At 41.7% G+C, this 22,733-nt stretch overlaps 1 protein-coding gene across 2 annotated transcripts in view; it reads left to right on the top strand.

Annotated features, from left to right (window-relative positions):
* Positions 1 to 22,733, top strand: part of GALNT9 (polypeptide N-acetylgalactosaminyltransferase 9) — a 301,484-nt gene that overhangs the window by 263,233 nt on the left and 15,518 nt on the right. For both annotated transcript variants that reach the window (XM_072351100.1, XM_072351099.1), the window contains one exon: positions 22,145 to 22,330. In XM_072351100.1, the coding sequence (XP_072207201.1) occupies positions 22,145 to 22,330 (186 nt within the window). The remainder of the gene's footprint in view (positions 1 to 22,144; positions 22,331 to 22,733) is intronic.

Raw genomic sequence — 22,733 nt, 5'->3', positions numbered from 1 at the left:
AATATTAATAGGAATTTAGGAGATAAATCTCCTTGAATAACTTTTAGAAAATTTACCCATCATGTGCCTTACATTCCAATAGGCCGAGTTGTGTTTTGAAATTACGTCTGTGAGGGGTGATGTGATGGGTATAATAACGAAGAATATGCAAAACCCAGTAGGATGCATATTTCTACCTGACACTGGAGGTTTACAGTGCTTTAAAATCAGAGCATCCTAGAATAGTGTTAATGAAATCCCCTTTAACCTTAAGGGGTAATTTTTTTCTAAGTGATCCATGGGGGATTTGACTGTTAAATTTCCATTAACGGTAATGGGATTCACAGTATTCGAAAGCAAGTTCTCCACTAGCTGTGCTGTAATTCTACCCCCTGCAGCAATTAATCATGCCCATTGCACTCTTTAATGGAAGTATGAAGCAGATTATCTGGCTAATCACGATATGTGATCAATGGACTCTTCTGCAATAATTGCTTGCTGACTAGTTACAACCAACTCAGTTTTAGGATTTTATAGATGAATGGCAAAAGAAAGGGTGCCCCTATTACTGTTGTGTGGGGGTTAAAGACAGGAGGCTATGAAATTTACCTTTTTCTTTCTTTTTTTCCCCCTATCTCATGTGCTAGGGGAAACTTAAGCCATCCAGTCATTGGTTTGGGTGTTTTCTTCTCTCTGGCATTCTCTGAAGTCTTACCACTTTACCAAAGTGCAGCTTTGGGCTGAAACTCTCCTTCTGAGGATGCTCTTTGTCATGCATTATAGTATTATGGTTAAAATAACTGGAAAACATGCAAATTCAGGAGCACCATAGAAAATCAATAGCACTTCTTCAGGCAGAACACTAATTTGTAGCTACTCTGCATGGCTGTGTCTTTTTCCTAATGAAATCTCCAGTGCAGAGGTGCACTAAACAACAAAGATAAATACTGCTGTGCAGAGGAGCACAGTACAGATTTATAGCCTTAACAGAATTCAGAGTGCAGATGTTTTGCATATAACCAAGATTGCTTTATGAGTTTTTGCAGACAGGGGTATCTCTATTTTAAGAATTTTTTTAATCCTCCAATGGAATTTGGAATGGGTGAAGAGACAGGAAGCTTCAGGCTCTTTGGTTGGTGTTGGAAATCTATATAACACCTTTCCTTCCTGGCATCTTCTACTTTGAGAAGGTTCGGTTCTTCGCAGTAAGGAATGTTGACTGAACATCATTGCAGTCTATGGCCTGTGTGAAGGGTGGCCCCGATGGGGCGGCTCATACCTGGTCTCACTCTGATGGGTGCTCCAGGACGAGGCCTTCGTGGTCATTTGTCACTCCCTGTCTCTAGGCAGGGTACATGTACTGATTTGTAGTTAATGCAGGTGATCTTTGTAGCCTTTCTGATCAATCCAACCTAATTAAAGGAGTAATTCTCTGGGTTTAGGGCCAATTTACCTTTCCAAAATGGGATGAATGCCTGGAGCTCAACTAATAATGAGGTAACATCTTAGAGCCAATTAAGTGAAAATGAATCAGTAGAGCGCATTAGGCTTGATAAAGTTCAATAGGAGATAGGGTAGGTATATTTTTCCTCATTAGAAACTCCTGCGTTTTATGGAAAGTTGGAAAACAGCACCTTCTCACATGAGGAGGATGTCAGGCTGTCATTCCTGAAAGCAGTCCATGTCCTTTAGTTCCAACCAGCACCCTCATGGTTTCCCAGCACTGAGCTGTACTTCTGAGGGGTTAGGGATTCAGAACAGCCTATATGCAGTATTTTTGGGGATGTTATTTTAGCAAATGTTCTTGCAGATCAGCCCTCATCTATGAAAAGATTCTATTAATAAAACCAGCTGTGGAACGGGAAGACAGAATGGTGTTATTTGTAACTGCAAAACCCTTTCAAAGCACTATTTATCATCCAGATAACTTACTAAATGGTTTCTGAGAAGAACTATTAATTAACTGGAAAGAATGAGCCACATTAACATTTGTTTACTGCACTGTCTCTTGGCCTTGGGGGCTTGGACCAGAAAAGAAATGGCATGAAGAAACTGAGGGGTACATTTTAGCTGTCCTCTCTGCCAGCAGAACACTGTGCTTCGTACTGTGAAAGCTGGCTTCCATGAAGGCCAGAAGTGAAGATGCTGTCTGAGACTCAGTTCTGCCCTCTTGGTTCCTGGTTGGCTTCCATTCTCTTTAGCAGAAGGACCTTCTATTTGGAGCTGTCAGTGAGTTTTTGTGGTGTTTTGTTTTTTGGTGTATCCCTGTTTACATCACACGTTGGCTTGTTTGAGGACATCACTGAGGTTTCTTTGTTCAAAAGTAATAAGTATTTGTTTGTATCAGAGGAAGACTGTTGGTGTTGTGGGGACTTTTGTCTTAAATGCCACTTTGCCTGTAACAAACTTTATAGAATCTGAATACCTGACAGCAATAACAGCAGCCTTCTGTATTTGCTTTGTGTGTCCATTGACTGCATCAGCAGGGTTTTACTGCCACTGGTAGGACAGACAGGGACAGGAGGGTTTTGCTGGCCTTATGCGCTTGCAAAGCAAGGCAACCTGAAGCCATGTCAGTATAGGGGATGAAAGCAGTTAAAGGCTGTAGTGAAAGGATCTGTTGAATGACCATAAAATAATGACATAACACAGTAATCTGTCCCCAGACATTTACAGACTAATGCTTCTGCTCTGCAGCCGACATCTTGGCTTCCTCTGGTTTAAAGCTTGCTATACCATCCTTTTCCAACCTGATGGCAGCTCCCTTTCCTCTGTAACAGAAAGGAAATGTATCTTCTTTCCCTTTAGTCTGCTTCGTCTGATGGCAGCAAGGTTGGAGATGTATTTGAGAATACTGCTCGGCACAATGAATTTTGTATTTATTTGCTGTTAGCATATATGTAAAACCTTGGTTTGTTCTTGCATACAAAGCCTTGGTGGAACAAGGTGAAGTAATTGGGTTTTCAGTTTTCCACTCGAAGCGAGGGAGTAAATAAAAACATCCTGGGCTTACCTGAATGCTGAAATAACTGACCACACAGTGGCAGCCTTTGTTACTGTATTTCAGCCAGTTTACGGAGGGCTGGTGAGGCTATTAGTGCTTTCTAACAGGCTGTTCAGGGCAAGGTGTTTGTAATATAACCCCTGGGCTGAATCCACTGCACCTTTTCATGTGGGATATCCATGATGTCATTCCCCCAGCGTGTATAATGAGGTCTGCACTGTCATTTGTCATATAGGTAGAAAAATTGAATATTTCAGATGCATGAACAGAGCCGTCAACTGTGAGTCTTGCATGACTTTGTCATGTGCAGGTGGGAGAACATAGCTCTGTGTGTGATGAGTGTACTAAATAGATCTATGACTTGGATCAAGGTCTTAATCAGAAACATAATCGTGTGTTAGTTTACAAGTGTGTTTTTCATTAATACATTATAAAGAGTTCTTAGAGCAGGTGTTGTGGGCAGAGATTCTGGGCTGGTGTGGTCAGGTGCTCGAGGTGTTCAGGACACGTGGTCATCAGTGATCAGAGCTGTGTGTGTTTGGCTGGTTGGTTGTGGTTGGCTTTTGCTTGGTGGACTCATTGTTTAGTTTTTAACAAATCCTGGGTGGGACGCTGGAGGCTGGCAGTGCTTTATATACACTTGTTTCAAGTGTCCCCAGTGAAACCGTTTTCCTTGTCATTTGTCTAAATATGTTTACCAACTCTGGTTTTAGACTGCTTTTCCAACCAGCATAAATGCATTTTGCTGTTCGGTGTTTCACTGCAGCATTTCAAAAAGGTAACAGTAAACTGTTTACTTGCATCAACAGTGAAGACTAAATCACTCCCCTCAGTTACATGTCTGTGACAGATTTCAAAGTGTTTTCAAGATTTGACACATCTCTTCAGAAGAGGATGTTAAACTAATGTCTTGCTGATTTGACAGAGTGAATCAATTCAAAGTGTGAAGCTAGCAAGTATGTGCAAAGTGGCTCCAGGTTGCTAAACCAAGATCTTCAATGGAACGCTGCTGTACACTCAAGCTATAGCTTTCACAGTTGTCTAATATGTTTATTTAATTGTGTACATTCACTTTGATATCTGACAGTTAAATCAGTCTTAATTTTATAGAAATCTAGCCTAACTTTTGAAGGCAAGCTTCCATATAGGATGATAATCTGCTTGAAGTTCTGGACTGTAAATATTATTCTTGCTGTTAGACCTGCAAACTCTCATCTGAAGATGGACCAAGAAAATAACATTCAGTCCTTTGATAAATGACCTCTGATTTACAGTGGTGACACGAAGCTAAGAACTGAGTTATCAGCACATTCATCACTGGATTTACTGCAGAATCTTTTTTATTATTATTTATTTATTCTTCAATTTCCTTAAATAGGCTTGAGTCAAACACCTTAGCAAATCAAAAGCTGTTGATGCTTTTCTAGGCATGGGCCCTTTAGATCTGTAAACCTGAAGAAAGCTGAAAGGTGCCAGACTAGCTATTTCTGTAGCAAGAGAATCAGAACAGCTTGGAATTAGAGCTAGGTTCAGACAACTTGGAAATGCTTCGTGCCTTTGCATGTGCTGCTGGCTCCTCCAGTTGCTTAGAGAACAAGCAAGAGAACGATTCTAGTTTGCTGTCCACACCCACCAAAAAGAGAAATAGGGCTTTCTAATATTTGTTCTTCTCCCATGGGAGAGCTGGGGCTGAGATTGCCCCAGTGTGACTGCTTTCCATTGCTTACAGACCACACACACCAGACTTTGTGCCAGGTTATGTGACACACTGCAGCAGCTGGGCTGCATGTCTGCACTGTGCTAGACATAGACCAGTTCCCAGTTCTGAGGTCTGAGGAGAAAATAAGCTATGCTGAAGAAAATACAGGAGAAATAAATTACTTGTGATGTACCCAGAGATGCCAAGATACTTCATATTTACCAGAATCAACTTTGTCAGAAGGTGCTTCTTTCACAGGATCTAGTAGCAGTACTATGGGACCGTGCAGGCACAACGAACACTGTGACAGTTAAAAAACTTACAGTAACTACTGAGCAGGAATTGAGAAAACGAGGAACAAGGAGCTGGTGTTTAGGGGCCGAGAAGCCAATTCAAGTGAAAATTACTTCAGGAGCTACTACACTAATTTTTTTTTCCCATGTCTCTGCATTATCTTTCTGCCTTTTGGAACATCCTCGAGTATTGCAAGGACTGAAACTGCTGGAGGGGAACAGCATGAAAAATAACAGAAACATAATCGCTTTGTAAGAAGTGGGGGCTTAATACCCAGAGGCATCTTGACAACAACAAACAAATAACAAATCCTTCACACAAAAGAGAGGTACTCAAACAGGGCAGCATGCCTGCATGACTCCAAATCCTGCTGAACAAAGCTTCTCTTGTAAGCCCTGCCCACTTGCTTGCAGTAGATAAATACTACTAAACCTTCCCAAAAGAAGCTTTAAATAAAAATAATGCTTGAAAAAAAGGGAATCTCGGCTGCTTGCCCAGTTGAATGCCCAGGATGTATTTTGACAGGCAACTGGTAGAGATAACTCAGAAGAAAAGTAATGGCGAGGTCTTCTGATAACTTAGAACTGTCCAGATTAATTCTGAGCCCCCCAAAATCAACTGGAGTGGAAACAAAGTAATTTTATTAATGTGTTAGATGCCATCCTGACCTGCAGTTTAACGTCTCTCCCTTTCTCTCCTACCTCCCAAGCACAAATGCAGCCACACAGATTTGTTCTTTATGATACCAGACATGTGCCTGATATAAGAAGAAATCAGTAAATGCAGTGAGATTTTCCAGATGATGCTCAGTGATCTGGAAGTTCAAATCCCACCGAGTTTCTGTTTGGAAGTGTCACTAGGAATTTGACCACAGTTCTGCCACATCCTCCCTATGTGAAGTTTGCAGTTAAGTAACACATCTCATGTTTGAGTTTGTGTTTCTGTTGCTGCTTTGGGTGAGGTTTGTTCAAAATGGAATGATCTGGAGGCCAGCACTGTGACACCTCCCCTCAAACAGAAACTTTGTGGAAGCTGAATTGAAGTTGAAACTGAAATTAATGTTTAGATGTAATTTCAATGGTATACAGTTGCCTGGAATTAGATAAATGTTTAGACCCCAGTTCAGCACAGCCCTAAACTGCCTCCTACCTGTGAAGCCCTTCAGTCCCCTTGATGTCAGCAGGAACTGAGTGCCTGGTTAAAATGAAGCACGTGCATAAGGCTTTGCTGCATGGAGGTGAATGCAGGCATGCTGTGAAGCATCCTGTCTTAGCTCGTGGAATGACTGCCTGAAAAGAAGCAGCAAGTGACACATTTGACAGATGTTGTGGCAATGTTCTGCACAAAGACACAGCAAAGGAAACAGCAGGTGAGAAAGCAGCAGGGAGGTGTTCAAACCAACATGGTTCTCCATTGAAAATGAAGGATACAGCAGCTAGGAAGGGATAACAGTAAGGAAATAGACCTTAACTGGGAGGGAGGAAGAAATAACAAATCCCTCATTCTGAATGGAAAGTAGAATTGAATAGGAATATCAGCTCCACTGTTGTCTGCAACTGCAACTCCCAGTTCCATGCAGCAGGGCTATTTGCCACCACCTGTCAGTGCCAGGCATTTGTCAGCAGTGTGATTGTCACACTGATCTTCAACAAAGAGAAACGCAGTGGTGTTGTGCACGTACTCCATCCTCGGTGCCTTTTGATCCTCACTTTAAAATTTCATAACTGACAAACGATGCTACGTGGCTTTTCAGCAAATACAATATATTATTCTTACAAGGACTTTTATCATTTTAAAGCCATGACATTTCTCTCATTTTTTTCTCCTCTCTCACTTTCAGGAAGCAGATGCTTTATGTTTATAGATTCAGCTTCTCTATTGCAACTGATGAAAATGGATTTGGTTCTTTTGAACTGGGGGCGTTACCTGCAAGTGTGTCGGTGCTGCTGATCCCCTCAGTGTGGGACAGCCAAGCATGTCCAGTGCTTCTGTGCTTGTAGCTCTATTTTCTCATACAAGCAGCTGGGCCAGCATGTCGTAACATAGAAGAAAGTGGCACCCAGGGGACCACCGAGCAGCTGGGGAACCAAATGGTTCTCTCAAGTGTTGGAAAGAGGCAGGAGAAGACAGTGACTGAACGCCTTCTCCTCCAAACTGCAGTGAATCTCCTCCTTTCTTCCTGCATTCTCTCCCAGAACTGCTCTCCTTTATCATTTTGATGTAGAGAAACATTGAGAAAGCAGGGCTGCAGTACCTCATTACACAAGAGGGGAGCTGATTCTCCCCCATTGCAAACAAGGCCCGTTCTGGGGCTGCAGATGGCTGAAAATGGTGAAGGCCATAAAAGCTGTATTGTATAAACAGTTTAAATTACAGTCCTTGAAGGTCAGACACTTAGAGAGACACAATATACTTAATTCTTTGTGTGGATGTCATCCATTGCTGACGTAAAATGCTGGTTTGTCCTAAGATGTGTTCTGTTCAAATTGCTAGGAGTCATAACCATTTCATACAATGGCACTTCAGTTAAGGCTGAACTATGAGAATTACACGCATTTATTGGCATATGCCCCTATGCCTGTGATGATCCATCTGACAAAAGATAGTGATTACAATTTAACATGCCACATATTAGGAAAACAATCGTCTCTGAAATGGTGACAATGCATTGGCATGGGCTGCCCAGGGAGGCAGTGGAGTCATCATCCCTGGAGGGGTTCATGATATGTGGAGATGTGGCAGTGAGGGATGTGGGCAGTGGGCATGGGAGAGTTGGGCTGACATTGGATTAGACGAGCTTAGAGGTTATTTTCCAACCTTAATGATTTGGTGATTCTGTAGCATGGTGAACACAGTGTTATGCCACCTTCTTACATATGTATAAAATGCATAGTTAATATCCATGAAATCAGTACCTGAAATTTCTACAGTCTCCTTATCATTCTGAGACATGTTTTTTCAGCTTCTTGCTTTAGAAAACATATTTTATTTTGACTTCTTTCATAGTTTCTATTAAAAGTAGTCATGGTTTGATATTAATGTTTGCAATGCTTTTGACACAGTCTAAGTCATGAATATATGAAACCAGCTTTCCTTTGTATATTTTGTCGGCAGTTTAACGTCATTTCAGCAAGGGAATTTATTCTGAATACAAAATGATTGTAAATTCTTTTAAAAACTGTTTCTTGTGCAGTATCTTGTACAAGTTGTGCCACATCAGAGAAGTGCAACAAGACAATTTCGCTTCTCTTGCTGAGCACATCTTTTTGCCAGCTTAGCCTACTTTTGCCAAGCTCAACACTCCAGCCAAAGTTGCTCATAAAATTATCACATTCATTAAGTGCTGTTGCTGTGGTTATCTATTTATTTTTGTCTCTGGGTCGTACTCAGGATGCCCTTCGCTGATTAAACACCATCTCTGAGTACGTAAAGGACTCGGAATTTATCAAAACAAAAGATGAAGGCTTCCTCCTCATTTGAAATCATGTAATCACAGCTAGGTTGAATTGTGTTTTGATTAAGTAGGAGATGATTACAGAGATCCATCACTCTGCCTTTAGGCTCAGATAGTTTCAGACTAACTTCACTCAAGTCAATTACTTTATTGTAAATTTACAGCAGCTAAGCTGAAAGTACAATTAAGTCTTTTGTTGTATGAAAGGTATCAGAGGAAAAAGGAAAGGTGATAGGGGATGCAGACCGTATGCCAGTGATGGATTTAGGGCGGGCTTCCTACAAAGCATCAAAAGGGGAGTGTTAAGCACTCAGGAGGCTTTATCTGAAGAGAGGGAGGCACTGACAATTGAAGCATGGGCATTTTCACAGGCAAGGAATCCTTTCACCCGCTCTGACTTATTAAGTTCTATTGGAAACATTCCTTCCTGTTTTGTGAAAAGAAACAAATTGTTTCGGTGCGTCAGACTAAGTGCATAATGGAAAATTGTACTTGCACAAAAGATTTGTATAATTCACTTGTGGATGGGCTACTTGTGTGTTACCAGGCTTTCAGGTGTGAGAAATAACCCTCCAAAGTCGTTGCTGCTATTGTGACCCATCCTCTTTTTATTCACACAAATCATTTTTCTTCCTTACTCTTCTAGTTAAAGTATATAATGAGTGTTTGATTAGGGCTGCTACGGGCTGCTCACAGCAGTGAAAGGACACAGTTCTCCAAACTGAAGTTTGTTTTAAGAATGCTGATTTCACCTTGGGGATGGGTTACTGCATTTCGAGTTAAAGTGGAATCCAAAGGTGAGACATTTTCTGTGCTTTTTCCAGCCTTGCTGGTATGATGAAAAGCAGAGCTTTCAAAGTTCGTCCAACCCAAACCCATCGATGAGACAATTAGAGGAGCTCCGCTTGCCTCCTCACTGTAATTCATTGTGTTAAGTCCACTGTGAAAAGGATTAATAATTCATTGGTGGATGCGTTGCTACAGCCTTGCCAAATTGGGCTGGGCAACCAGATTGTGCTGACTGGTTTTGTGAGGTTGCTGATGAGCACCCTAAGAATCAGCATGTATTCTAGGTGGCTCCTCACAGACACAGAGTTTTTCTATCTCAGGCATCTTTGGCCTGGCTTCATTACCAAGAAGAGCTGCTTAGGAATGGGCCACTTTCTTCATAAAGTTTACTAGTTATTAAATTGCTATATTGGTTGTTGTATTGGTGTAGGGCATTACATTCCAAGCTTCTGTAGCTATAAAGATTGCAGTGGCAATTCATGAGATTGAAGGAATATTAGAGGCAGCAAGACTTCCCAGGTAATCAGAAGAAGGAAAACCCACCCACACTGTACTGTACTGCCCAAGGTGATGGCTGCTAATGAGATAAGTGTGATGTACAGTTCTGTTATGAAAGGTGCATAAATAGGAAAGATAACAGGTTCTTCAGTAGGTCTTCTCATGGGTGTTTTCAGAAGCACACTTACTTGTTTGACTCAGAGTTAAAAGCTGTTTTTAGCTCTTGTTAACACTGGGGAGCCTCTAGAAGCAAGAAAGAGCAACAGCTTGACTGCATCAGGGTCTCCTCCTGCCCATCCAGATCAAACCATGTAACCCACAGCTTTGCCTCAGGGATGTGGCACACACAGCCTCTAAGCCCTTTCCTCTCTAATGGTGCAGAGTACTCTCATCACTCTTTGAGCACAGTGTCCTTTGGATAACAATGGAATTGCTCAGCATCGTTCAGTTGCAGAGCAGAGGCTGTGACCACTGTTGGTTGGCAGAAGGTGGCAGTGACAGGAGGAATGGGAAAAACGAAATAGTTGTTGCCATCAGCTGACAAAAGAGATGAGAAGACTGGAATTCCTCTGATAACGAACACAGCAGGAGCAGCAGAGCATGTAAACATTGACACAGGGCAAAAAGGCAGGGTTTTGATACACTGGACACCGTAGTTAGAGAAAGCAAAGAAATCCCTGAGGGCCTCAGCTGTGTTTATTGCTTTTGTCTTATTTCATCTTTGTGAAGGTATTACCAGCCTGTGACAGCCGGGCTCTGATAGAAGATGGAAAGAGATTATTCAGAGGCATTAGGGCAGACAAGTGGATTGTATTCCATGTTGCTCACAGCAAAGATGCTCCAGGACAAAATTAAATGAACTGAAAGTCCAGAGCAGAGCCTCATAAACATGATGTAAAGCTATATATTTTTTTTTTCCAAATTTTCTTGTAGATGATAGGCAAAGCAATTCAGCCCCTGTAATTGTTTTTCATCATCTATCTCATTTTACCAGAAAGGGATTTTTTTAACAGCAAACTGTTTTTAGCTTGACAAAGAATATTAGGAAAGGGTCTTCCTTATTTCGTTGGCAGCCCAAATGCTTTCCAACCAATGCTCCACAAATAAATAGTTGCATAAAACCCAGAGCTCGGTAAATGAAGAGCACTTTGACCCAGCAGGGTAAAACCCATCATCTGTGCCATGAAAGAATTACTTGAACATGTGGCACTGTCCCTTTCTGTTCTTGGAAATTCAAGATTTGATGAAGCAGAGTTCTATTTAATGGCTGCTACCATTCTCCAGAAATAAAAATTGATGGCATTACAGAGGAGTTGTTTTTATTTTGTTGTAGTTAAGTGTATGTTTTGGAGTAAGACTTATCAGCTGTCTGAGAACTTAAACTTCTATAGACCATTAACTGCAAGATGTCTAAATTCCTTTAATCCTACCAAGAAAGTCACAGAGGCCCTGGATTTTGGTAAATATGGAGTCATGAGGAGGTGGCTCAAAAAAACATCCCTTTTCATTTCCTAGTGTGCTCAATTGGGATGCTTTTCTCACTGCTCACAGTGGGTGTGTGCAAATCACTTTCAGGTGTCAGGAGAAAAGAACTGCATAAAAGCAAGAAATGATGATACAAAATGTTTCTAACTTCTGCTGAGCTGTGCCTTACAGTTGTTTCCAGGGATCAGGATGGAGCTTCTACTGATGCCCAGCATGATAGATGTCACCACGTGGCCCAGTGTGAGGCAGTCTGATATCGGGATGAAAAACAACAAGGAGATGAGTTTAGGTGAAATTCCTTTAGCTGTAGATTACCTTCCTCTTTGGTTAAGCAAGAAGTAATGAGTCCAGCATGGAGAATGTGCTCAGCTCAGAAGGTTGGTATGTAAGTTCCCAGCCTAGGAGGGAAGAGTTGTGACAAATGACTCAATTGTGGAAGCTTTATAGCCAAAAGATAAACATTGGTGTTTACTTAGTAATCAGGTCCTGTTCTTTGAGTCTGTAGCCAGGCAGTAAAGAAAAGAGAATATGCATTTGGCCAAGGATATTTCGTATCTAAGGTTATCCATTGGGAAAGGAGAATGTATTATTTCTTTTAAAATTATGTTCTCAAAAATAGATATTTTCTGATATTGAAATACAGTATTTTGCTCCATTCATCTGAAATGATTTGTTCCCATGTTTTGAGTTGCCCAGCGCTTTACTGAAACCATATCTAGCTCTATATATTCAGTTCTTAGAAATCTCTTGCAAACAAAGAACATCCCTTATCCACTCAAAACCTTAATAATATAGGACACTATCTTCCCAAAAGCTGAAGCCAATATTTACAGTGCTTGATTGTGATGACATTTTTAGCTCTTGGGAAAAATACTGCCAAATGTGTATCTTTGCATTCTCATGCTAGATGGAATGTGTCCTGCTTAGTTTAAGGTAGTAAAAACACACCTAGCTAGCGTTTACATGTCACAGTCAGTGGAGTTCTGTTGGTTTCATTATGCAAGAAAACAAAAAAGAAAAGCAAAATCCAGAAACAAGAAATCCTCCAAACAAAATATTTGTCAACTGAACGAGCCTTAGTCTGAATCTCTGGGACTGGGAATAACTAGTCTTGAGGAACTGAAATGAGATGAGCCAATACAAGGCTGTGGCTGAGGATGCACCTCACTTCAGGTTTCCATGGAGGGCCATGGAATCTAGAAAGGTCCTTTGCAGTCCCAGAATTTGGATATTCTTCAGGGAATTGTCTGTCAGATTCACAAACAGCCTTTTTCTTTTTCCTTTTACCCACATCTCGTTCCTTTACCAGCTACTTAGGCGATGCACAAAGTATTCTGCTCAGATGAAATAGCTCAGTTTGTCAGTCGCTTTGCAGCCTGTGATTGATGTTATTATCTGTTCATTAATAGCAGCAATAAAGCATATAAGCTGAATGAATGAGTAGGACATAATGGTGCTTCCGTTAACATTCCTTTCCTCCAATGTATCCCAAAATTGTTCCAGACCTGCACTGTCCTTTAGTCAGAACGATGGATTCAAAGCACGTTGGAACTATCAGGTGCTTTTTGGCATTTTTGTTTTTGGCAACTGCCAAGTATTGGAGGGTCTGGCTAAGAGGGAATGTAACCCAGAGGCACCGCTTTCAAGCTTCAGAGAGCTCTGACTTTCCCTTTACATGTTATCCTATTCCAGTTGTTTTGGGGCAACTCCCCTCCTGCGCCTTCTTATAGCATTGGGAGCTTTATGTTTTTCATGGGAAGAGAATCTTAATCATGGATTTGTCAGCTGAAGTAAATAAGCATTCCCAGTGAAGGTCATGCTCACATCTGCATTTTATGTCTAATAAGATTTTGGCATTTACTGTATGAAAGATGACATCACCTGAATTCAGTAATCGTGTGTTGGTTTAGAGAGCAGGTGCCTATTCCCAGCAGAGGAACTTGTTCATTATACGCAGGTGATGATTTGTGTATTTGTTTTTTTAATATATGTTACATGTTCAGCTTGCTGAGTTGATTTAGGATGGGAAGAAGTGAAAGGATGGCTGGAATGTCTATAATGATTAGTCTACCTCTGCTGCTCTTTTTCCTTATTATTATTTTTGCATTGCTCACCTCTTTTTTTATTATCCTCACAGAGATCAGTTTTCGGTAAAAAGAATTCTATCTCCAGCTTGAGTTTTGCTAATCAGAGTAAAGGAGAGAATGCTTTAATGTAGTGTCACCAGGCTGGCTGTTTTCTGTACTTATGAAAGATGGGTTCATGCTATTCCTTACGGCTGTATTATCTCTGCTGTGCACTTGAAGTGCTAAGACTTAGTGAGATTTATAGAACTATTAAGAATGACTATCAGGTATATCTCCTAGATGATCATATTCATTGTTCTGTGTTCCTACAACTGCTCCCTTGGGAAGGTCATAGAGGAGGAACAAGATAGAATTAATGCTTTGAAAAACAAGAGTGCACCCTGAACCATCAATAACTCTGCGGGTCACATCTGACAAACGTGAATTTAAAGACTGTTCCCAAGAGACAGAAACTGGCACGGCTCCCTGAGCACTGAAAATCCAGTCTCAGAACTCACTGCGGCACTTCTGCTCCATTCTGCCATTTTTCCGGGTGATGTTTGTCACTCTTTCCTTCCTCTTATTACATTGGTACTACTCTGGAGATGGTTGGGTAGCAGAGCTGATGGAGAACCCACACCTCTCATCTCAGGTAGCTTCAATCATATGTCCTGGTGAATGAGCACCTCTGCTGGCCAGGCTTCCCCACTTCAGGTGTCAGCACTTTAACAGACCAACCATTCTGTATGTCAGCCAACGAGAGGCCAGCTGGAAAGTGTGCCTCATCTGTGATGGCTTCATAATGTGGCCTCTGAGCCCTGTGACAGACTACGGCATTTCTTTGTGCCTATTAGGGACTCTGAATCTCTGTGGCTTCTCATAACCGTGTTCAAAGCTGTATGCAGACTGACAACCTGGATGACCTCGTGGTCTAAAATGTTAGTAATTAATCTGAGTTTGTAGTGTTTCTGCATTAGAGAAAGCTTTTGCTTGTAATAGCCTTTGTTTGAATGTATTATTCTGAGTAGATCGGCATGCTAAAATTTGCATTGTAAAAAATTGTTTTGGAACAAAGTAAGATCTAATGAGCACATAGTAAATCCCTTGGCTCTGCAGCAGTCACAATAAGCATAATAGCTCTTGCTGAATGAATCCCTTGCAGCCTAAAAGCTTTTTTCTTTAAAATAAAATAGCAACCCTGCAGGATTTAGTGCAGACAATATGCAAAGATCGTTTAAGGGGCTGTTGTGGAAAGAGAAAACAAATGAGGACGACTCCACTTAGGCTCCTTTGAAAGGACCCTTTGTGATCACTTCATTAGGCAGTCTGTTTAAATATTTTCTTTATTCAAGAATGACTTTATTCTAATGGAAGCATCAATAAATTCCACTTTGTCTTTTCTTCCTCCCTGTGGTCTCAGCTGAAGTGCCAGGAAGCATTTTATCATTTCTCAGGCTTTTTACTGGAGGTTCAGTGTGCAGTAAGTATTATTCCTTTAGCAAAATGATGAAAATGGGAACTAATGATATTACACAAAAACACTGAGAACTGCCTTTCATTTAAAAATAAATCAAAAGTTGAACTTGTGCCTCTTGCTTTCATCCTCAGTTAGCTTAGGTAATGATTGAAGTGAGATGTTAGTAGAGGTTCTGCCTAGTTTTTGGCTAATGTGTTTGTCAGAAAAGGCACCTTTGAGTAATCTGCTTGCTGTCTGCCCTTACTGCAAGGTTAAAAGCAGTTTATCTCCCAGATGTACTAGCCTAGGCATCCTAACTAATGTGGAAACCACTCCATTTGCCGTTCTGAAGAAAGTTAATTGAAATCAGAATGATAAGAGATTGCCCAGAGAGGCCATGGAGTCTCCATCCTTGGAGATATTCAAAACCATCTGGATGTGCTCTGGGCAGCCTCCTGTAGATAACCCTGCTTGAGCCGGGGGGTCAGAGCAGATGTTCTTCAGTCATGACCACCATTCCCTGGTTCTGAGTTCAGCTGCCATGCGCCCTGATATGATCAACTCCAGACTTGGGATAGAGCTTTGGGTTTTTTTTAATCTCTGAGTTTAAACTTGGAGTCTATGTCACACTCAGTTGATCTTGTCTTAAGCCTTGTGTTGGACTTCAGACAGTGTTGTACGCTGGTTCTTCTTCCTTGAACAGCTTTTGAGGCTTTTCAGTCAGTGTTGTTTAGTGTTTGGGCTGCAGGTTGGTAAAGCTCGGAGTGTGGTAGAACAGGTATTTCCTTAAGAATTTAAATGCCACAGGAGCTCAGCTGCAGATTTTCTGGTGTAAGCTTAACGTATGCCTTCATCCTTAGCTGAGACTTTAATTTGGAGGGAGACTTTCCTCTGTGGTCTTTTAGAATAAATGAGAAGGAGCAACCTAAAGCAATCACATGAATGAGACATGAGGAACAAAGATGACTGGCTGGTCTTTAATGCTGTTTCATGAATCCCACGTGGTCTGTGTTTTGATGAGGCCAATTTGTTGGATTTTAACAGTTACTGTGCAAATGGTGTCTGCTCTGACAGCTTTGCAGAAATGACTGGCAGTGGTTCTATTGATTTTGGGGGAAAAAAAGTTGAGAAAATTTGTAAAAATGCCGAAAATTATTTTCATCAAGTGTATTCTGAAGGAATATATTATGAGGAGCATCTGGCTGAGACAATTACCAAACTAAAATGGAGATACCCAACTGCATTTGATTTGTGCAAGCAAAAATGTTTGGGGCTGCAGAAAATGGCATTATCTGGTATTACACCAGCAGACATCTGCAGCCTCTTTCAGAGCAGAGAAAGCAGAGCAGTTATCACGAGTCTGTGCAGCTTAAGGGTGTATCTCAGAGCAATCTCCTGTGCCTGTTAGTTATGTGATAGGGACTGTTAACATCTCCTGGAGCACTCTGAGGTGCCAACGTCCATCCATTTGCTAAGGAAAAGAGGTCTTTGAAAATTAACAACTTGCCCTTGGATAGACTGTCCTTTCCCCATCCCCATCACTCAGTGCTTCTGCTCCTGTCAGACCTTAACACCATCCATAAGCGATTATGTCAGCAAGCTTGGTGGCACAAAAATAACCATACCTACAGTTGGCCACACAGCGTGCCAGTGTTTCCCATAGCCCAAGCCTGCGAGGCTGCCTGCTTTGCAGCAGGAAGCTGTTAAGCTGCCATCTCACAACATTTTGCTCCCTACATGGCTGTAACAGACCATCTTCTCCATTTGAGATGTTATTTCAGTCTTTGACATCCCGGTTTCCATCCACCATCAACAAGGCGGTGCTGAGGGTCTGCAGCATTTTACAGGAGGGAATTCTGCACCGAAAAGCATCAGCTTCATCCCCAGATGGGCCTGTGTCAAAGGTGCAATATCCTTTGCAAAATTGTGCAAAATGTGGATTTATGGAGATCGGATTAGTGCTTAAAGTATAGTGGGACATTTCAATATCATTTTAAATCCTATCTTCTCACTCCCATTGCAGCCAGCATGTTAAATTATCGGACTTCATTCTCTACACACAGAATTTATCTTTGCAGCAAATAGCAGTTGCTGAGTGTGAGTTTCTCTGGAACATGTTTCAATTTCTTCATACTCATCTGTTTCTCTTCTATAAGAGGGTTAGTGGGAGGGTTTTAACTCCTCAGTGCTGTCACACCTGGGATCTTAACTGGCATGAGGGCCTGTGTCACCTCTAAGAATGTTCCAAGGACACCCTCTAAATTTGCTCCTTGAAAAGCCACCAGAGAGATTTTTAACTTGTTTATCAGCTGAACATCTCATTGCAAGATCATGGCAGAACCTGCCATGAGTCCTCACAGTAGGTACTCAAACTGGGGCAACCAAAATAATAATAGCAGTGATCAGATAATGCTGAGGCCAAACACATGAAAGTTATATGACTGCATCCACTTTATCCTCTGTAACTGTGCTCCAAGTTTATGCAGTGGAAACTGCGTCAGCTGGGAAGAAACATGAGTGCCCTGCATGGAATTCAACCCTCCAAAATGTGCAGTCTGCAAATGCTGCTGCGTGTTCTCAGCTCCACAAGGCAGCAGGAGCAGCAGGGACTGGGTATTTACAGGTCTATGTGATGAGACTCTTCTGGGTACAGAAATAGCTTTTACGCATGAGATTTTGTCTCACTGCCTATATATCCACGGCTAGCAGATTATCTATAAACTGCTGTTAGGAGGAGTGGAAGTCAGAGGCTGTGATAGAGACTGTTGTGATCAGTCAAGCGAGGAAGGACCCATTTGGGTCCTTCAGTTTACAAACATCGGTCAGATATTTACCCTATAATCTTTAACGAAACATATCATCTGTGAATCTTGAGATGGGATTGCTGCCTTTCTCAGCTTTGTTTTTGGTAGCCGAAAGTCTTTCTGATGTAAGCTGTTCTGTCCCAGCATGGAAAGACTTCTTGCTCTGTAAGTGCCCCATTAAATAGCACAGACTATTCTGAGATCAGAGAGTTGGGACTTTCTTAAAGCCATAATTATGGATGTTTTTAAAGCTGATAGCAAAAATGCTGTCAATGAACAACATGAGGCCATGTGATTAATTTTTCCATATGAGCTGTTTGATTATGACAGCTTCCTAGTTTCAGATAGCTTCCAATATGGACTGAAAAGCAGACAAAGAGCACTTTATCTAGCACTTCTGATTAAATGTGACACTCCAGTCAGCACTGAGAATACATAGAGGAAAGAAAAGCCATAAAACCCCATTAGAAAAAAGAAAATGTCAAGCAATAAATTACTCTGAAATATCAATTTTCAGCAAGCTATGTAAATTGTCAATAACAGGGATGCAAGAACCATAAGTGTGCTATATTCATGCTAATTTTTTGTTACTGGAGTGTGCATTAGAAGAGTTGACACATCCATTAAGGACTGGAGGATAACTGGAGGGCTCCTGCATGTTGGCACTGCTCACATTTAATTTGAAGGATGCTTTCTGATTTAGACCTTGTTGGTGCATCGCTGACCAGAGAGAGGCCAACAAAACAACATCATCTTCCTATGCTTGTTTTTAACATGAAAAGGTTTCTTTGTTTGCATTCATCAGGGCAGACATTTTTTCATAACTGCATACAGATGGATTTTGTGTTGCATGGTGGTGTTTAAGAAGCTGTACCTGTTAGAACTGTACTGCCCACGTTGGGCATCCTCTGCCCTTCAGGTGCTGCAGCTGTTACCAGAAAGTGCTCAGACTTCTTTCACCTTGAGGAACTGCGATGTAAACACTGTCAGATCTCATTATCTACAGCAGTGGTTTAAGGCATCTTTATCTCCAGGCCATTTATGCACTGAGAAGGGCTAAGGGCCTGCTGGCCTCCTTCAAATGTAATGGACAGATTTTCAGGGCATTTCCTGCTGATAAATTAGAACAAAAATGCTCCTGTGGAGAAGGCTGAATTTTGATGAAATTTCTAATTCAGAGCAAGAACATCTCTTAATGTTGTCAAAATGTTGGGTTTTGCTATTTTTTTTGCAATGAAGATGTGGGGGATTTGGTTTAAACTGACCTTTCAGTTTGAAATATGTTCATACTAAAACAGGCTCTTAACACAGCACAGAACATCTCAGAATCATCACTGGCTCAATTTAGCAGAACATTTTGGGATCTGGGGGGGAGCAGAGGAGGGTTAGGGCTGATGAAGTGCCTGCTTTCCTACCAGTGAACAACATTTACGTAATTCTTGACAGTTGAGGTCAGTAAGATTTCTGAAAGCTGTGAAAATTCTTTCATGAGAGGAAAATCCTTCCCAGTCCAGCTGTGGGGGTTGGGGACGAGGTCTGGAGGACATCCATCTTTGACAGGCTTTGCATTGAAAATGGAAGAAAACCTGAGATCACTGTCTTGTAAGAATTCCCACGCTGGGATATTATAAAACACGGATATGGATATCTAAGCTGCTTTAAAATCTCTTTCCATCTCATCTGTTGGCTTCGTGTGGAAAAGAAAGCCTGAAATCTGAGAGGTTATTCCTACTGAGTGCTGCTCAGGTGGAGTTCAGCACTTTTTCTATTATACATCAGAGTCCACTTCTAGCTCAAGGATGTGCTGAACATCCACCTCTGAAGCACAGCCTCTGGCAGAAACCAATGTAGAAAGGCCAGGTCACATGCTCTGCTGAGCACAGCAGAACCGAGGGGACCTTACTGCTATGTGCAGGTTGCAAAACTGAATCTCACTACTTTCTTACCTCTGGAAGACGCCAACAAGTGATTCTTACTTTCAGCAAAGGGCTGCTGAAGGTGCCACTGGCTCTTGGAAAAGGATAGAACACATAGCTGCTTCATCTCAACTGTGAGTTGTATGGTAACAGTCTGTGCAACCAGATTTCTTCTTGTCTGGCAGCAATTCAACAATGGGAGCATGAGGATTTACAACCTCTTACAGCCGTGTACCTTAGCTGCCTTCAGAGAACTTTGGTAATGCACAGCTTTAGGCCATAGCAGACAAGACTCTATGTCTCATCTTGGTTCTTCTATGACAGATAGGATACTGTGTCTGACTGACTGCTTTATATTATACAATATAAATATATTACATACAGTATAAATATTCTATATCAGTATGATATAATAGTTACATTGTAGGGCAGCCATCTCTCAGGTGTATAGGAATAGCTAATAATTAGCATGAGTAAATCATTGTAGCACAAACCACAAACATTATCATTCCACGTGTAATTTATCCCTGATGTGAGTACTTGTTCTTCTTAATACTTAATACATCTGTTTATAGAAAAGTTGATTGAGATAATTAGCAGTAAAAATGCTAAGGTAACACAGCTATGGTAACATTTATATTGCTATCAGTTTTGTTTATAGCAGCCTAAAGACCAATGCCGAAATTAGAAATTAACTACAATTAGCAAATAAATTGAGTGTCTCTTGGAATTACTTGATCGTGTCTTAAAACACTGCACAGTGTGATGCTCACGGAGGCAAAGCCAAGTCCCTGGGCTGTGCCAGCTGCACTGTTTGCTTCTGTGTTTTTGCTGCTTATCAGCTGCAGCAGGGCAACTTTGCCGCCTGTATCCGCCTTACCTGGCACATGGATAGATGGTGGCCTGATGGTGCATGGACTGCTGCTGCCCAGGGATCTACGTGCCTCCCCATCCTCTATGCTGTGCAAGGATTAGGAATGTCATCCTTACCCAGGGAAGCATCTCCCACTTGTGTTAAAAGTTGCGCATTCCCAGAACAAGCCATCCAAGGTGAATTGGCATCTTCATGGGAAACAAGATTTCCTTGGATATTTCCTAGCTGTCTCCTTTGTCAGAGGCTGTTTCATTCCTTTCCTCTTCATAACACAGTTTGTCACCTTAAAGAGCAAATTGGGGCTGAGAGGGGAGGGAAAGAGCTGACGGAATGTAAATGCAAAGCAATTCAGACGACCGCAGATGGGGTGGTCGCAGCACGGCGCAGATCTGCGCTGACTGCTGAGCTCCGGGCTGACAGCAGGAGCGTTAGCTGGCCTGAGGCTGCTGCTGGCCTCTCTTCTTTCTCTGTTTCTTTCCCTTTTATTTTCTGCCCTGCTTTCTTCAAAGCTAGGTGTCTCAGTTCCCTGTGGTTTTCTTCTGGGGAGAATTTATTGCTGGTAAATAACTATTTGTGTTGAATTTGCAGATGAGCTGAAGCATTTTCTTTAATGTTGCAGTTTAGTGCCCTTTCCTTTTCAGGTTTGCTCGAGCACAGCCATTTGAAGGCAGTGAATCTGTGATTCAGATAATGTGTTTGCCCTTGGTACCAAAATATAAAAATAAAAATTACAAGGTCATTAACCATATCAAGAGAAAGAAAAACGAGCTGTGTATTAAAAAAGCCGTATGCCGGGATGAGGTGGGCGAATAGCGGTATGCTGAAGCGTGCTGCTCATCTGCCCTTCTCATCGTGAGAATCAATTAATTCCGTTCTTTCCCATAGCACTTCCCCTTTGCACTGGGAACCCTCAGCATATGCCAGTCCAAATTTATGAGCAGTGTGTTTTCTGGCGTTTTTCATTTATCAAGTACAAACTCTTGTGGCCAGTGATTTACTGTAGGACTGCTCAGAAAGCAGCGGATAAGTATTATCTAACAATGTATTAAAAACATACAAACTGGAGGAGACGATTTTATCTCTGCTTCCCAAGCAATTTATCTTAGTCCATGAGAAGGCAGGCTGGGGGAAGAACAGCCCTAGAATTGTTCTGGAGTGCATCTGGTCTGGAAATGAATTCTTACATGCAGTAAAGGGAAGCCTTGGAAAGCAATAGATTATTTTTAAAGTTTTAATATATTTTATTTATTTCAGTTGGACTGGAGTACCAGGCACAGACCTGAGAGTGCTGGAACCTGAGGGTATTCATTGCATGACTCCAGCCTCGCTGATTAAGAGGCAGCTTCTCTTTGTTTCCCACCATGGAGTCTGGGCTGTAAATAATCAATAGGGGAAAATGGCACTGTATGAGTACAGTGGAGTCCAGATGGGTTGGTATAGTCCATGCTCAGCCCCTTTTATCCATCTTCTTCAGCTCAGAGGTATTTTCACTAACAAGGACCAGGTTAAATTAGTCTACATGACACAGGTTACCACCTTGTAATTCGTCATCTTCCTAATACTTCCAAGAACAGTGACATTATGGGGAGCTTGGATATTTATGGCACCTAAACCTGCATATCCAACACAGGCAGCAGCATTCATCTTTAGTCAATGAGGGTAAAGAGGGGTTTCACCCTCAGAGCAGTTGCTCTGAGTTACTCAGTAGCACCCATCTCAAATGAGGGAACGCTGTAATGTGTTCCTAAGTGGAGCAGTTGTATCAACTTAAAAAGCAAATAATAATAATAATAAGAATTTGTTTGTTTTTCCTCAAACTCTCCCAGGTCTGGCAATGTGGAGGAAGTATGGAGGTGCTTCCCTGCTCTCGTGTGGCACACATCGAACGCACAAAGAAACCCTACAACAATGACATTGATTACTATGCAAAGCGCAATGCCCTACGGGCCGCAGAGGTCTGGATGGATGACTTCAAGTCCCATGTTTACATGGCATGGAACATCCCCATGGCAGTAAGTATGGGCCACACTAGTCCCGAACAGAGGCAGAAGCCTGAATAGTTACTCCTACTTAGCAATTTGAGGTGAAGACATTACTGCAACCGTGTGCAGTGGGCAAAGAGTTGGAGGGAGAGTTCTGTGCTGGTGAATTCTCAGAGCAGAGAATTCTGCCATAAACTTGCTTCCTATATTGCTTCCTCAGTGTAAGTTGTGTTGTGGGCTCCAGAGCAGTGACACAGACTTACAATTTAACTGGAGCATGATGTTTCAGGTTTATGCGCTTCCTCAGAGAAAGTCCTTAATTTAGGATGTCATTAAACTTTGAGGTGTTCATATGCTACAGTAGTGAGGACTAGAGAAAAGTCCATAAATAAATACCATGATTCATCATGAGACTCCACGGACCTCACCAGGA

Source organism: Excalfactoria chinensis, chromosome 16 (genome assembly GCF_039878825.1).
Source record: "Excalfactoria chinensis isolate bCotChi1 chromosome 16, bCotChi1.hap2, whole genome shotgun sequence".
NCBI classification, from domain to species: domain Eukaryota; kingdom Metazoa; phylum Chordata; class Aves; order Galliformes; family Phasianidae; genus Excalfactoria; species Excalfactoria chinensis.
This window is presented reverse-complemented; position numbering and strand designations above follow the sequence as displayed.